Consider the following 12,723-nt stretch of genomic DNA (forward strand, 5'->3'; position numbering starts at 1 on the left):
TCGCTCCTCAGAAACCTTTGTGTTCTACATTTAGTATGAACTTTTGCGAGGAAGGACTATATATATACAATGTTTTCAAAATAATGATTTTTGTTGATTTGAAATTTACTCTTTGTTCATTGCTTTTATGACATTTCAGTTTAAAATGTTTGGTAAAGGGCAGTATGGATCATTGGACAAAAAAAGAGAAGACTGCCAAACTTCAAATTGCAATGAAATGACATTAGTAATATTCCAAAATAACCTTTGACATCCTTAAAATTTTTAAAGGTATTGATACAGTGATGTAAGTTCAATATTACAACTTTAATTAAATTAATATCTAAGTTCGTAAAATTTCCTTACACAGCTGAGAACCTTAACAAACAAGCAAACTAACAGATAAAGGACTACCTTGGCTGCATTTGCCAACGGATTAGTTTGTTCTATTACATGAGTTAAAACATGCAATAATCTTGTTATATGTACAAACAATTTTTTAGCATAAACAATAAGTTCAGCGTCTTCCAGTGATGACCATTGACAATCACCAATAATAGTGTCAACTTCAGATTTTTGTTCTTGTGTTGCTTCTGCAGCTTTTTGATGTAATTGCTTTAAACCTGCACCACAGATGAAGTGCACACAAAGCTGGAAAATAAGGTATAAAATTCAGTAAACTTGAGTCGCTTTTATCAGATTACATGCTTTTATGTAACTTTTCCAATAACTGGCATAAGAATGTTAATTTTATATTAGTATCATTACAAAACAGACTTTTAACAGCACAAGCAAGATACCTTTAAACCTTCCTGGTGTGCTTGAAGATCCAATGTCATCCATGAAGTTGATATTAAATTAAATGTAACATTCAACAAGCCATAAGAACTGCTATGTAGAAGATTAAAATTCAATTGACGCATTGGTTGTAATTTTGTTGACCTATCACGTGGATTCTTTGGAGACTTTTTTAACTGATAACTTGGAAAAACTTCCCAGGCATATGGAAATGCGGAAATAGGATAAACCTCGGACAGCATAAAAAAACATTGCACACAACCATGCTAAAGAAAATATATTGATTAAATTTTATGGGAAAGAAATACAAATACACTCTAAAACATAAAAAAGGTCAACAATGAGTACTAGTTATCAGAGTACAGTACAGAGAACACAAGTATAGAGTACAATATGGCAAATTTTTTTAAGTTCTGATATTTTTGTCATGTACGAGGCTTCAGTGTGATAACTAGTTTATCATTAGTGTGAAAAATCTTATGACATGATTCCAAAATGAAATGAAATACGAAAAAAATGTGAAGTTCTTTTCAAAGAGTTTGTTTGGATTTCCATAAAAAGCTGGAATAATTAACACTTTTTTTTATAAATAGACAACAATCAACTAAGTAAAATGTCAAGGAAAACAAGCAATTAAAAGTGAAATTACTGTGACTAATACATCATAAATTAAGTTGGTGTAGGTTCTTTTTTTTTGAAAATTAAGTTTTAAAAAATACAGAACCTTTCAATAGAGATGCTTAAGGATACGGTAGCCCCTTTTGACACATGTTTAGTATATTCAAAATATCTTCTTAACATGTCCCTTTTTTAAAAACATTTTTATATATTATAAAACATTAATAAATTCCCTACGAGTATATAAGAGAATAAATTCGTGAAAAAAAACTGGAATGGAGAAAAAAATTTCCAAACAAAAAAACACCCTTCTGTTAAAGCTTTGGTAACTCCCCTCCATCAATTTTTTTTTTCATTTAAAAATACCTCGTTGTATTGCTCTTATTCAGCTATACAATATCTTACTACAATTTTTCAAAAAATTATTTGTTCTCAAGTTATAATGTATTTTGTCTAAAATACTTCATAAATCCACGAATTTACCTCGTTTGATGAATCAATCGTCAATAACTCGATAATTATTCAAATTTCGAAATAAAAAAAATAATAAAAAGAATTTGTAGCCAGACATGTAACTGTTTCCAAAAAAATAGTTTTACTAGTTTTCAACGAAATGAAGTGGATCCCCTCCATTTCGTTGAAAACTAGCGAAACAATTTCAGTAACAAGAATTTATAAGAATTTTCAGGAATCTTTATAAAATCTTGATAATTTTTTGTAACAAGAATTTTATGAGATTTTTCAAGAATCTTGATAAGATCTTGAAAAGATCTTGTAAGATATTATTAAATAAGATTTACTAAGTTTTGTTAAGATTCTTAACAAGATTATACAAAGATCTTGTAGCATCTTGTCATAAGCAAGATCTTGCAAGATCTTACAGGATGTTACAAGATCCTACTAAGATTTTATACCAGGGGAGTTACCAACACAAACAGGCAATGTATTGCCGAATTTCTTGTTTGGAGAAAATAAGGCTCAAACATTTCTTCTGGTACCTGTGCAAAACTGTGGCCTTGGAATTTTAACCTCGTTAATAATTAATGACCTAAAAAACATTTACGGTATAAAATAAAAGTAAGTTAAAAATTTGTATTAGTAGATATAAAGCACGGCTTCCAAACGTACAAATAAAAATTTTTTCTTCTACTGGGACTACGAAGTCTCCTCATCGTTAAACAAATCTTCAGTCTGTTGATTAAACCATGAGGCAACGTTATATCTTAGTTTTTTTTTTTTTTTTCATCTTCCTTTATTTCTAATTTTTGATTTCTCTTTCTTCCTTTTCTTTTTTTTTGAAAATGGTTTGTTGAACCTTCCCATTTTTATTAACAATCGATAAATTATGTCTTTAACAGTATAACTTCAAATTATTTCAAAAAAAATGCTGAATAATTTATAGCTTGTTAATAACAGTGTGCATGGTGAATTATATTTCAAATACTTTAAAGCCTGTGTCACACCTATGAAGCAGATGCAGATGCTGATGCAGAAGCAAGTTAATGTGAGCATGACTAAAGCAAGTGAAGCAAGCGTGAAGAATGAAGCCAATGTTGAAGCAACAATATCAAATTTTTTTGATATTCTTGCTTCATTGCTGCATCTGCTTCATGCTTACTTCATGATTTTTATGGTGTGAGCAAGTAATGCAAGGTGCGCAAGTGAAGCAAATGGTAAAAAACAAAAACAAAAAAGCAGAACTTATCATAACAACAAATATGGCAGATGAAAAACTTGCCGAAGTTGTCAGGAAATATACAATTTTGTATGATAAATCCGATAAAGACCACAAAGATAAAAACAAAAGATTCCGAGCTTGGAATGATGTTGCAACCTAGTTAGGTTTACAAAATGGTAACTCGGGCTACTTAAGGCCAGTCTTTTTTTATTTCAGGGTCATTTTTTACAACTCAAGTTATAAAGGTTGTGGCATAATTTATTAGCCACCATATCATTATATGAATAGTGAAACGCAAAATTCACCTTTTGTGAAAAATTTTGATGACGTCATATGCCATAAACGCGCTTTACCCGCAGTTTTTTTCAAGCGGTTTTCCGCACCATTAAAGGGTCTTTAATTTCGCGGGAAGTAGCATAAAAGCAAGTCTTGACATGAAGTGTTTTTCGAATACTCTGTATCAAATTGAAATATTTACCTTCCGCGAAGATATGACGTAGTCAATTTCAAAAAATTATATAAACTAACAACAGGGTTAACCTATAAATATACCACGTAAGATGCGCTTTTACACCCTTTGTCGCAAAAATTGTGGTTGTTCAATAACGCGGAAAACCGCTTAAAAAAAGCGCGTTTTTGGCATATGACGTCATCAAAATTTCTCGGAGAAATTGAATTCTGCATTTACTATTCATATAATGATATATTGGCCAATAAATGATGCTAGATTCTTTATAACTTGAAATAGTGAAAATGACCCTCAAATAAAAAAGGACTGGCCTTAAGTAGCCCAAAAAGTTGAGAAATCCTATTTTTATAGCTTACATACCTGAAAAATGTGAGCATTGCGCTATCATTTTTTTTAACAACAAATATCCCAAAATCATAACTAAATACACCTCTTCATCCATGTTTATCAAAAGAATGCAAGTGATCTTCTTGCGCTAGTGTGAGCTACTTGCTTCACCTCTTGCTTCACACTAACTGTGCATGCTTACTTCACTTGCTTCTGCATCTGCTTCATAAGTGTGACACAGGCTTAAAGTTTAATAAAGAGCTTGGGTGTTTAAAGAAAATTAAATTCGAGACTCATATTCGGGGCAAGATCAAAGATAATGTTATGATGAAATACATTTTTCCTGTTTTATCCAACCAAAATAACACTTTTATAATATATTTTTTCCAAAACTTACTGGAAACTTAGCATAGAAGTTACATTTGTGAAAAAAAAAAAATTGAAAAATTTTCACTCAAGGTTCTGCCGTATCCTTAAGGCGGTATGGTAAATAATTATTATTTTTTAATTTTTTTTTTTTAAGGAACATATTACTTTCAAAACTGCTCCTTCCAACGAACTAATTTTTATTCCAAAATGTTTCCTGGAAATGGAAGGATTTAGTGTTACAAAATATTTTCTGTTCACGCAATATTTATGCATAAAGAATGATATATAAGCAAGACAAAAGCACTGCAAAAAAGGTTGAAATATATAATGTAGCATTTTTTTATTATTATTATAAGTTTCTTTCTGTTATCTTGAAAATGTCTTCGAAATCGTCAAATTATTATAGAGATCCATGTAAAACTTCAAGGAAAAGAAGGAAAAATAAACAACGGAAATTTGAATCAGGGAAACAAAATGTGCAAAGGTATTGAATAAGGGATCTTAGTATGATCAAAATAAATTATTGCAAGAACAAGAGATCCGAGCTAATTTTGAAAAGGAAATCAACGCTTCTGCCAATCAAAACAAAATTGCAAGTTATGAATTCAACTCGTCTGAAATAATGGACACAAGTTGGAAGCTTGTTTGTTGAACAAATCATTTAAAACTGCATACCCGTCATCCCTCATGTTTTTTCCAATTTCTTCCTCCAACGACAAAACATTGCCTGGGTTTCCATCACTGTGTTTTCTCTGCAATGTTTTATTTGCTTTTGGCATTTTTATATGCTTATTATAACAAATATTTTCACAAAACAAAAAGAGAGTTGAATAGAATGATTTTCATGATTACATTTATATCCATATTTTACCCTCAAACTCCCTGACATGAGAAAGAATATCATTATATCAGAAACAAATGCTTTGAGAATTATTTATTTTGCTTTATTATGACGGGGGCATTCTTATGTAGAAAATGTGTTGAATAAGAGTTCTACAAGTTCACTTTAAATAACTAATTAGTAATTAACATATTCTCTTTTCAATTTCATGTAACAATCACAGGTCGAAAGAAGAAACTTCATTTAATAATTAATTTTAATATTTGGTCAGCGGATTTGGATACAAAAGTGATTATAAGAAAAATAAAAAAAAGTTGAGTGTTATTTTTATGATCTTATAGATGTTTTACATCATATTTTCAAAACGAATAAATTTGAGAAAAAAATGAGACACACAATTAACAGTTGTGAAGCTGAAAACGAAAATTTCATGACGTCATCTAATGTATTTTTGAGACAGATTCCTTTTAAGAAGAGTGGGAAACCGAAAATTTTACGAAAAAAATTATTCAGAGTCGTTAATGAAGTTTTTTTTTTTTTGAAAACTTGTATACTTTTGAGACTAATCCCTTCACAGTTGGCCACACCTACTTTTTATGACTTTCGACTATATTTTTAATCTTACAATATTTTAATTTTTTTTTCTGTCATATTGTAGAACAAACGTTTGTTAACAAGTACATATACTTTTATGATGTTTTTTTAAAAGGAAAGTTGAAAAAACATGCTTTAAACAGAAGAGGTGCAATTTACCTTAATAGCCATCGTTGTAGAAAATTGTGGACAATAAAATCACATATACAAAAGCTTTTTTTTTAAGTTTTGTTTTGATAACATCAGTAATTATTTTAAAAACTTGCTGTTTTTTACTACTTAGACTTCTGAAGAAAATTTTTCCCTATGCCTCTCCCCTCAGCTAATCACATTGGAGATATTTTTACTCTTTATACCTTTTTCCTCGTATTTTATACAGGTTAAGCCATTTTGTGATTTACTTTAAAGGGTATTGTGTTTTTACAATCCTAAAATAATCTCTAAAAAATTCAATGAACATACATTCATAAACTTTGATGTGGCACAGTTCTGTTGCTTCATGACACATCTGATAACATACGATAAATTTGTTTCCAAGATTGATTTGTTTTTAAGATTGAATTTCTTTCCAAATGACACAGTTTCATCTTCAAGATATGATTGGACGTCATCAAGCATACAACATTTATGAGAATAAACCTTGCCAGTTGACGTACAGTGAAGGTTAGGTATAATTCTGAAAAGTTAGTATATTAGTTAGTTGCGATGGGAGCAAATTATTTACCTTACAATGTACAATTTCAATCAATTACTTCATAGTAAACCCTTCCACAAGTGGTGTAACCCTATAAGATTTTCAAGGGAATGGACTCCATAAAACAACCTTGCATGCATTTGTGTGATCAGATTTTATTTTGTTTTGAATATATTAATAATCTGTTTGTAACCATTTCCTAATTGTGATAAAGTAGTATTGCAGTTTTCATTGATATGTATTTCAGGCTTTTTTCCGTAATAAATAAATCTCAACATTATATGAACTCATAATATTGGTAAAATAAGTCTTTTTTACTTTTTAGTAGTTGTTACTTTCAAACAGTGGTTGGCCACTTATACAAAAACATGGGATAATAAGTAAAAATCAGCAGAAGCCCACAAATTTCCTTACTACATTCACTTCTTTCTTGTGTAGTCATAAAATTCTGCTACTTAACAGCTATTATGTGGTCTGCGTCTATAAATATGAGCCTAATTCTCTGTTGACAAAAGTCATTGGGGCATAATCCAAAGACTTACAAGGATAGGACTATTTTTTTGTTCATAGTTTCAGGCTTGAGATTAATTTACACTATAAGTTTTATAAGTTTTGGGTTTACATTTAATCAACAAAAATCAGCCTTGTATCAAAATAGTTAGTTGCTTGACATTATTTTGTGTCTTAACTATTCTACAGTATCCTTTAGATGGCCTTATTTTTAACTAATTTTTTTTCCCATTGTCACTTCTGCAATCTCAGTTATTACTAAACGGATAATGACTGACTGTTTGTTCCCTGACCTTGGGTTTTCTATTTTACAGTGCAACATCAAAACTAGTCAGCATCCGTTTTATTACCTGCCTGCATCTTATCTAAAAATAAATATTCCTTTGTAATTAAAAAACCAAAGTTAATTTATTGCTATGCCCAAGCCACCAAGGAAAAAAAACAATGCATGTTCGATTTTGATATCTTTGGAATTCAAGAGCATTCGATTTTAGACTTTTATAAGTTCACAAATCAAATTCAAATCATCATATGAATTGAAACGAAAAGATGGTTTTTGGTGAGCTTTTTTTATATTTTTTGTGTGCAATGAAAACGTTTTTTATTTGTTTACGTTTTTATGTTACCATTTTAATAATGACTTCCCAAACCAGTTAGTATGACTCTATAAAAAGCCCTGTAAAAATAAGCCGTAAACCAATTAAATCATCAGATTTTTTCATACAACTGTTTTTTTGTATCAGTCAGGTAATAAAATTATTTATGATTTTCCTTAAAAATCGAAATTTGGTTTCATTCTATTTATGCATGTCGCACCAAACAAGAGACCCAGATTCATATCCAAAAATGAACATAATTATTGTGATCACAACAACAAATTTTATGTACACTCCCAGGTGTACCTGCTTGTGGCCTTCCTTGGGACTACAATAATAAAGTAAGTAACAGATTATTGAAGAGCAACACAGTAATTAGATTTACTTGACACAGGAAAGTGCTGCATTGTAACGAACTCTCGCATCTTCGTCTCCCAGCAACTTCACCAAAACATTATTAACAACTTCATATTGTAATTTAACAAATTTTGTATTAAGCTTTGATAGCTCTTTAAACAGAATCCATGGTTGTCTTAAAAAAGACATTAATTTGTAATTAATTCTTTGAAACACTTCCATGATTTCAACCTGCAAGACGTAAACAAAAATTAAAAACTACAAATTGATTAGTAATTTATAGTTAATTTGTACTATATTTATATATTAATCTATGTGCAGGTATATTTGAGGAAAAAACTTTTAAATTTGTATGTTGGTATTCTGCTAATTAAAATAATTTTTGTTTGAGGTCTTTAGAAAAAACATTACATGTTTGTTTTAAACATATCCGTAATACCCATGAGCATATTAAGCAAATAGTTTACGTGAAATTCCTGAATATTCCAAAAAGATATCATTCTTCCTTGCCTGTGCAGACATGTATTACATGTATGCTGACATAGAAATATTTTGAAAATGCATTTTTGTAAGAATACAATTTTAATTTCATTTTCGTTACTTACATTCTTTCACAAAAAATATTTAAGGACATGTTTTGTTTCAATTGTTACTTTTTTCTAGACTGACCTAAAATTGAAATTTATTTCCCTGATTTTTTAATTTTTTGCCTTATTTTAATCAGAAAACAGGCACTTTGCATATCTTGTTTTTCAGACTCCTGTGTGTACACAACTAGCAAAACGCATTTAACATGAGTGTTCTACATAAAAGCAACTCTTAAGAATCAATTATAAGAAAGTCAGGCTTACCTTGACCAACCAGTATGACGTATTTGCCAACGCAAGCATGCTCCATGCCAAATCATAAGCGTAAACATTATAAGAACTTTCAGAAAGTGGTAAAATAAAATTCTTTGTTGCAAAGCAACTTAGTTTGATTGCAATTGCAGACTCATCTTCAAACATTTTCACAATTATCTGAAGCAATTTATGAATACTCAGATTTTCTAGAATAAAAATTATGTATGTGAAAACTAAAATTCAGCAATAAATTGCAGTCAAACAATAGTGAATACCGTATTTTCCGTATATAGCCCGCGGGTTATATGTTGATTTTACAATTTCCACTGTTCGTGCGGGTTATAATTATTTTTTTTCGTGCGGGTTATAATTATTTTTTATTTCACAAGTTTAAGCAGAACGCAAGTTATAATGTTGTGCGGGTTATATGATAAGTTTTATTTTTCAGTCGTTTATTGTGAAATTTAAAGTTTATACATTTACTGGTGCAAGCAAGTCAAGGTTTCCTTTTTTTAACAGGATCTTTTGTGCGCTGTCTTTCGTTTATTTGTAGTACTAACAATCTTATAAAATTGTGCAGAATGAAATTAATCAAACATTGCCGGATAGTATATGTGGTAGTTTGGGAAGAAAGTAGGGTACACAAAAGATTAATAAAACTGCATGCGAGATTCTATACGTAGTAACCTTACTTACCTATGTGATTTAATTTTTTTCACACAGTGAAATTGCTTTATATTTCTATTGCTTGCCAGTGTCCCTAATACGAGCTCTCTCTGCAACACAATTTTGGAGATCATTTTTTCTTTTGTGTTACATGTAATTCTAATCTATTTATATCTTTGCAATCACATTGAGCACATAGAAATGATTTGCTTCTGGTAATAGAGGTGTATAGCAGGTATCATTTTCAGGTGTTATTGACATGTATTTCACAACCTAGTGACCAGTACTTCATTAATAATTTCTGTCAAAAATATTGAAAAATGTAACATTAAATATGTATAGATGATAATTTTCTTTTTTATCTTTGCTACCTTCAAGCAACAGGTGATCATTGAAAATATGAAAAATAAATAAAAAATACAATTATTAAGACACATGCAAAAATCTCCTCCTCATTGCTACAATTGAATTTTATCATGCACACTGTGATTCCTGAGATATAAATAGATAACAAAATTATATAAACATTAGAAAAGAATGTTCCTTGCATCACTGTCACAGACAATCCGTGATAATTATTATGTTGTTTATTATTTCGACAATCGAGACAGGGAAGTTAAGACTGAGAGAGTCGCTAGTTCAGACACTCGGTTCTCGTGTTTACGGTTCACAAGTTTAAACGTCCCCCACTTTTCTCCAGCATGAAAAAAAATAATGGCACAGAACTAAAAAACAAACGGAAAAAGAAACCACACACACATGTTTATAAAATGATTTGTGTAAGTAAAAATACGCTGAATTTTTTTCTTAACACGATGCAGGTTATACGAAGGTGCGGGTAAGTAAAATTCACTGATTGAAATTTTATGTGGGTTATACAAAGGTGCAGGCTATCTGATAGCATCGGCTTTGTAACTCCCCAAAAAAGCTGAGCTGCGGGTTATACGATGTGTGGGTTATATACCGGAAAATATGGTAGATAATAAATTTTAGCCTCAGAATTGCCTTTCTTTTAAATACTAAAGTAAACTATCTCTGTTGACATGAACACAAATACATGCTAGCCAATGACAACTTGCCCCTGAAATAAAAGGGCTACTTGCATGAATCAAAAAAGAAAATAGTGCTAGTTACTCCATATGCCTTAATTTTAATTAGTAAAAAATAAATAAACAACTGAAAAGAAGGGCAGCATCCATATCTGTTGGATGCCTTTTCACTCAGAAATATTTGATATTAAAGACAACTTTGGAATTTGTAAAAATAATTACCAGTGTCATATATTATAGCAATTCGGTTATTCCACTCATCAAGCTCTCCATTAGATGCTTGAACAATGGTAGAAATTAAATGACCAATAATTCCAGCAATAGCTCCTCGTATTTGTGGGTCAGAATGATCTTTAAATAAGATGATATCTCGAACTAACTGACTGCTAACATTTTCTGCATCATTCATGATAAAGTCATCAGGTATAACCTTGGCAAACAAAGCCTCAGGAAATAACCTTATTGCTGCGCTAATGCAGTGTAAAGCTAAAGACTTTACACTAACTCTGGTTTTTGAATCAGGAAGCAGTTGACCGGGTTTACCATTTAGCAAAAACGAACACATCAGCCGAACACAATGTAAAATTGGCACTCCGATACAAGTCACGGCATCAAAATTGAATTGTCTTTCAATCACAGCACAGATATCAGCACTGGAAACTGATTCAAAGCGATATAGTTCATCTAAACTTGATTGGCTAACATTGTCTGGAATATCACTTACAGTACTTCCCAAATGGTCTCGATGAAAACTGACTGGTTCACTTTCTATGTTTACCATGCTTCCTTGGGTGTATGTACGTGGTAGTTGTAATCCATCATCTTCTTCTTCTTCTCCATTGTCACCAACATTTTCATTGTTATTAACCCTATCTGGTTCTCCAGCAGTTCCTTCGTCTGTTGACTTTGCTTCATACTGTGATACCTAAGCCAGTATATAAACATTTAAGAAATCTTGCTACATGAACATGATACAAATCGCTAAAAAATGCTAGTTACCTTTAAAGCTGGTATTTCAGGCATTGCAGCATAGAGTGCACTGTCAAGAGATTGGCCACTCTCACCAAGAGCAAATTCAGAAATAGAAGATGTTTCCATGCTTTCTACCTTTTCTGACAGCATATCCGAACTGACTGACATGGAAGATATGCTTTGTAAATCAGGCGGAATTCCTGAATCACCAAATTCAGTAGGTTCAGAAGAGTTTTTTCTCTCTAAAATAAACAGTATATTAATCATGGCAGACTGTTAAATGAAAATCCACTGTTTATATGAAATGGCTTAAACCCTTAAAAAAGTAATTGATAAATACCTACAAAGATTTAAAACAGTTATTTAACATTGAATTTTCATTCTTACCACCAGTTAGTGTAGCAAGTTGGCCAGTAATGGTCGGAGCAATTCCAGAAGGAGACAAAAGAATTTCCAGAAGTGGTTTTGCTTGACATAACAGTACTTGGTATAAATTTTCAAGAGCTGCAGTGACAACATTGTGATCAACATGCTTTGTACAAAACATAGTAACTTCATAAATCTAGAGTAAAAACAAAATAAAAGATAAAAATAATTTTTTTACAAAAAAATATTGGTTTTCAGTGCAGAAAATGGTAGCAGTGTATACCTGTAAAAATTGTTTCTTTTCTAGAATTCTATCTTTTGAGTCAATTAGCTTGAAAGGAGATTTTTTAACACCAAAACTACCCTTCATGGTATGATGTGTGTTATCAACATCTGACAGGTGTGGCACAATGTTACGAAAACAGAGCAAAACACCGAGTATTGTGTGAGATGGAAGGTCATCTGTGAGAGGTGTAATCATTCCTTTCAATAAATAGGAAATAACATTGAAAACAGTAAGTTTAAAACAAGACTAATAACAGAATGTTGAGGTAAAGCAAAATGAAGCAGGTCTATCAATATGGGGAGAACAATCCAATTCTGAGAAATGATATAATAGCTAAGCCATTCTGCTCCTCCAGTTCCACAAAAAATTTGACAAGTGATTTCCAAACTTGGTACTCTGAATTTGTTTTTCATTTAGATTAACATGGAACATACTTTAGTTTTGATATTAAAAAATAATTTTAAATGCAATAATGCCAACAGTATATTGCTTGTTCTGCTTGTGAGTGCAATTATGCAGACTTGTTTAATCTGTGTCTTATTGATGTAAGACACAGATTAAATGTTTACTTCTGCACCTGTAAAGGATCACATGGCTAGGTATCTACTGTAATACACAATTACCAACTACAAAGTGACAGTGTTCATGATATCTTAGTTTACGTTATTCTTTATCTGGGTCAAGAGTCGGTGATGTCAGGTTGACTTTGAAT

General features: G+C 31.0%; 2 protein-coding genes across 8 annotated transcripts in view; one reads left to right on the forward strand and one right to left on the reverse strand.

Annotated features, from left to right (window-relative positions):
- Window positions 1-12,723, forward strand: part of LOC130644988 (uncharacterized) — an 86,635-nt gene that overhangs the window by 48,549 nt on the left and 25,363 nt on the right. The gene's annotated exons all lie outside the window — the stretch shown is intronic.
- Window positions 1-12,723, reverse strand: part of LOC130644984 (huntingtin-like) — a 64,155-nt gene that overhangs the window by 41,156 nt on the left and 10,276 nt on the right. For all 6 annotated transcript variants that reach the window (XR_008982658.1, XR_008982660.1, XR_008982659.1 and 3 more), the window contains 9 exons: window positions 12,009-12,208; window positions 11,747-11,921; window positions 11,387-11,601; window positions 10,610-11,312; window positions 8,682-8,878; window positions 7,859-8,061; window positions 6,136-6,349; window positions 780-1,043; window positions 394-630 (listed from right to left, as the gene is read on the reverse strand). Coding sequence is in view for 3 of the 6 variants with exons in the window: in XM_057450807.1 (XP_057306790.1) it covers window positions 394-630; window positions 780-1,043; window positions 6,136-6,349; window positions 7,859-8,061; window positions 8,682-8,878; window positions 10,610-11,312; window positions 11,387-11,601; window positions 11,747-11,921; window positions 12,009-12,208 (2,408 nt within the window). In the remaining 3 variants the exon portion in view is untranslated. The remainder of the gene's footprint in view (window positions 1-393; window positions 631-779; window positions 1,044-6,135; window positions 6,350-7,858; window positions 8,062-8,681; window positions 8,879-10,609; window positions 11,313-11,386; window positions 11,602-11,746; window positions 11,922-12,008; window positions 12,209-12,723) is intronic.

The sequence above is a fragment of the Hydractinia symbiolongicarpus genome, chromosome 5, assembly GCF_029227915.1.
Source record: "Hydractinia symbiolongicarpus strain clone_291-10 chromosome 5, HSymV2.1, whole genome shotgun sequence".
Classification (NCBI taxonomy): Eukaryota; Metazoa; Cnidaria; class Hydrozoa; order Anthoathecata; family Hydractiniidae; genus Hydractinia; species Hydractinia symbiolongicarpus.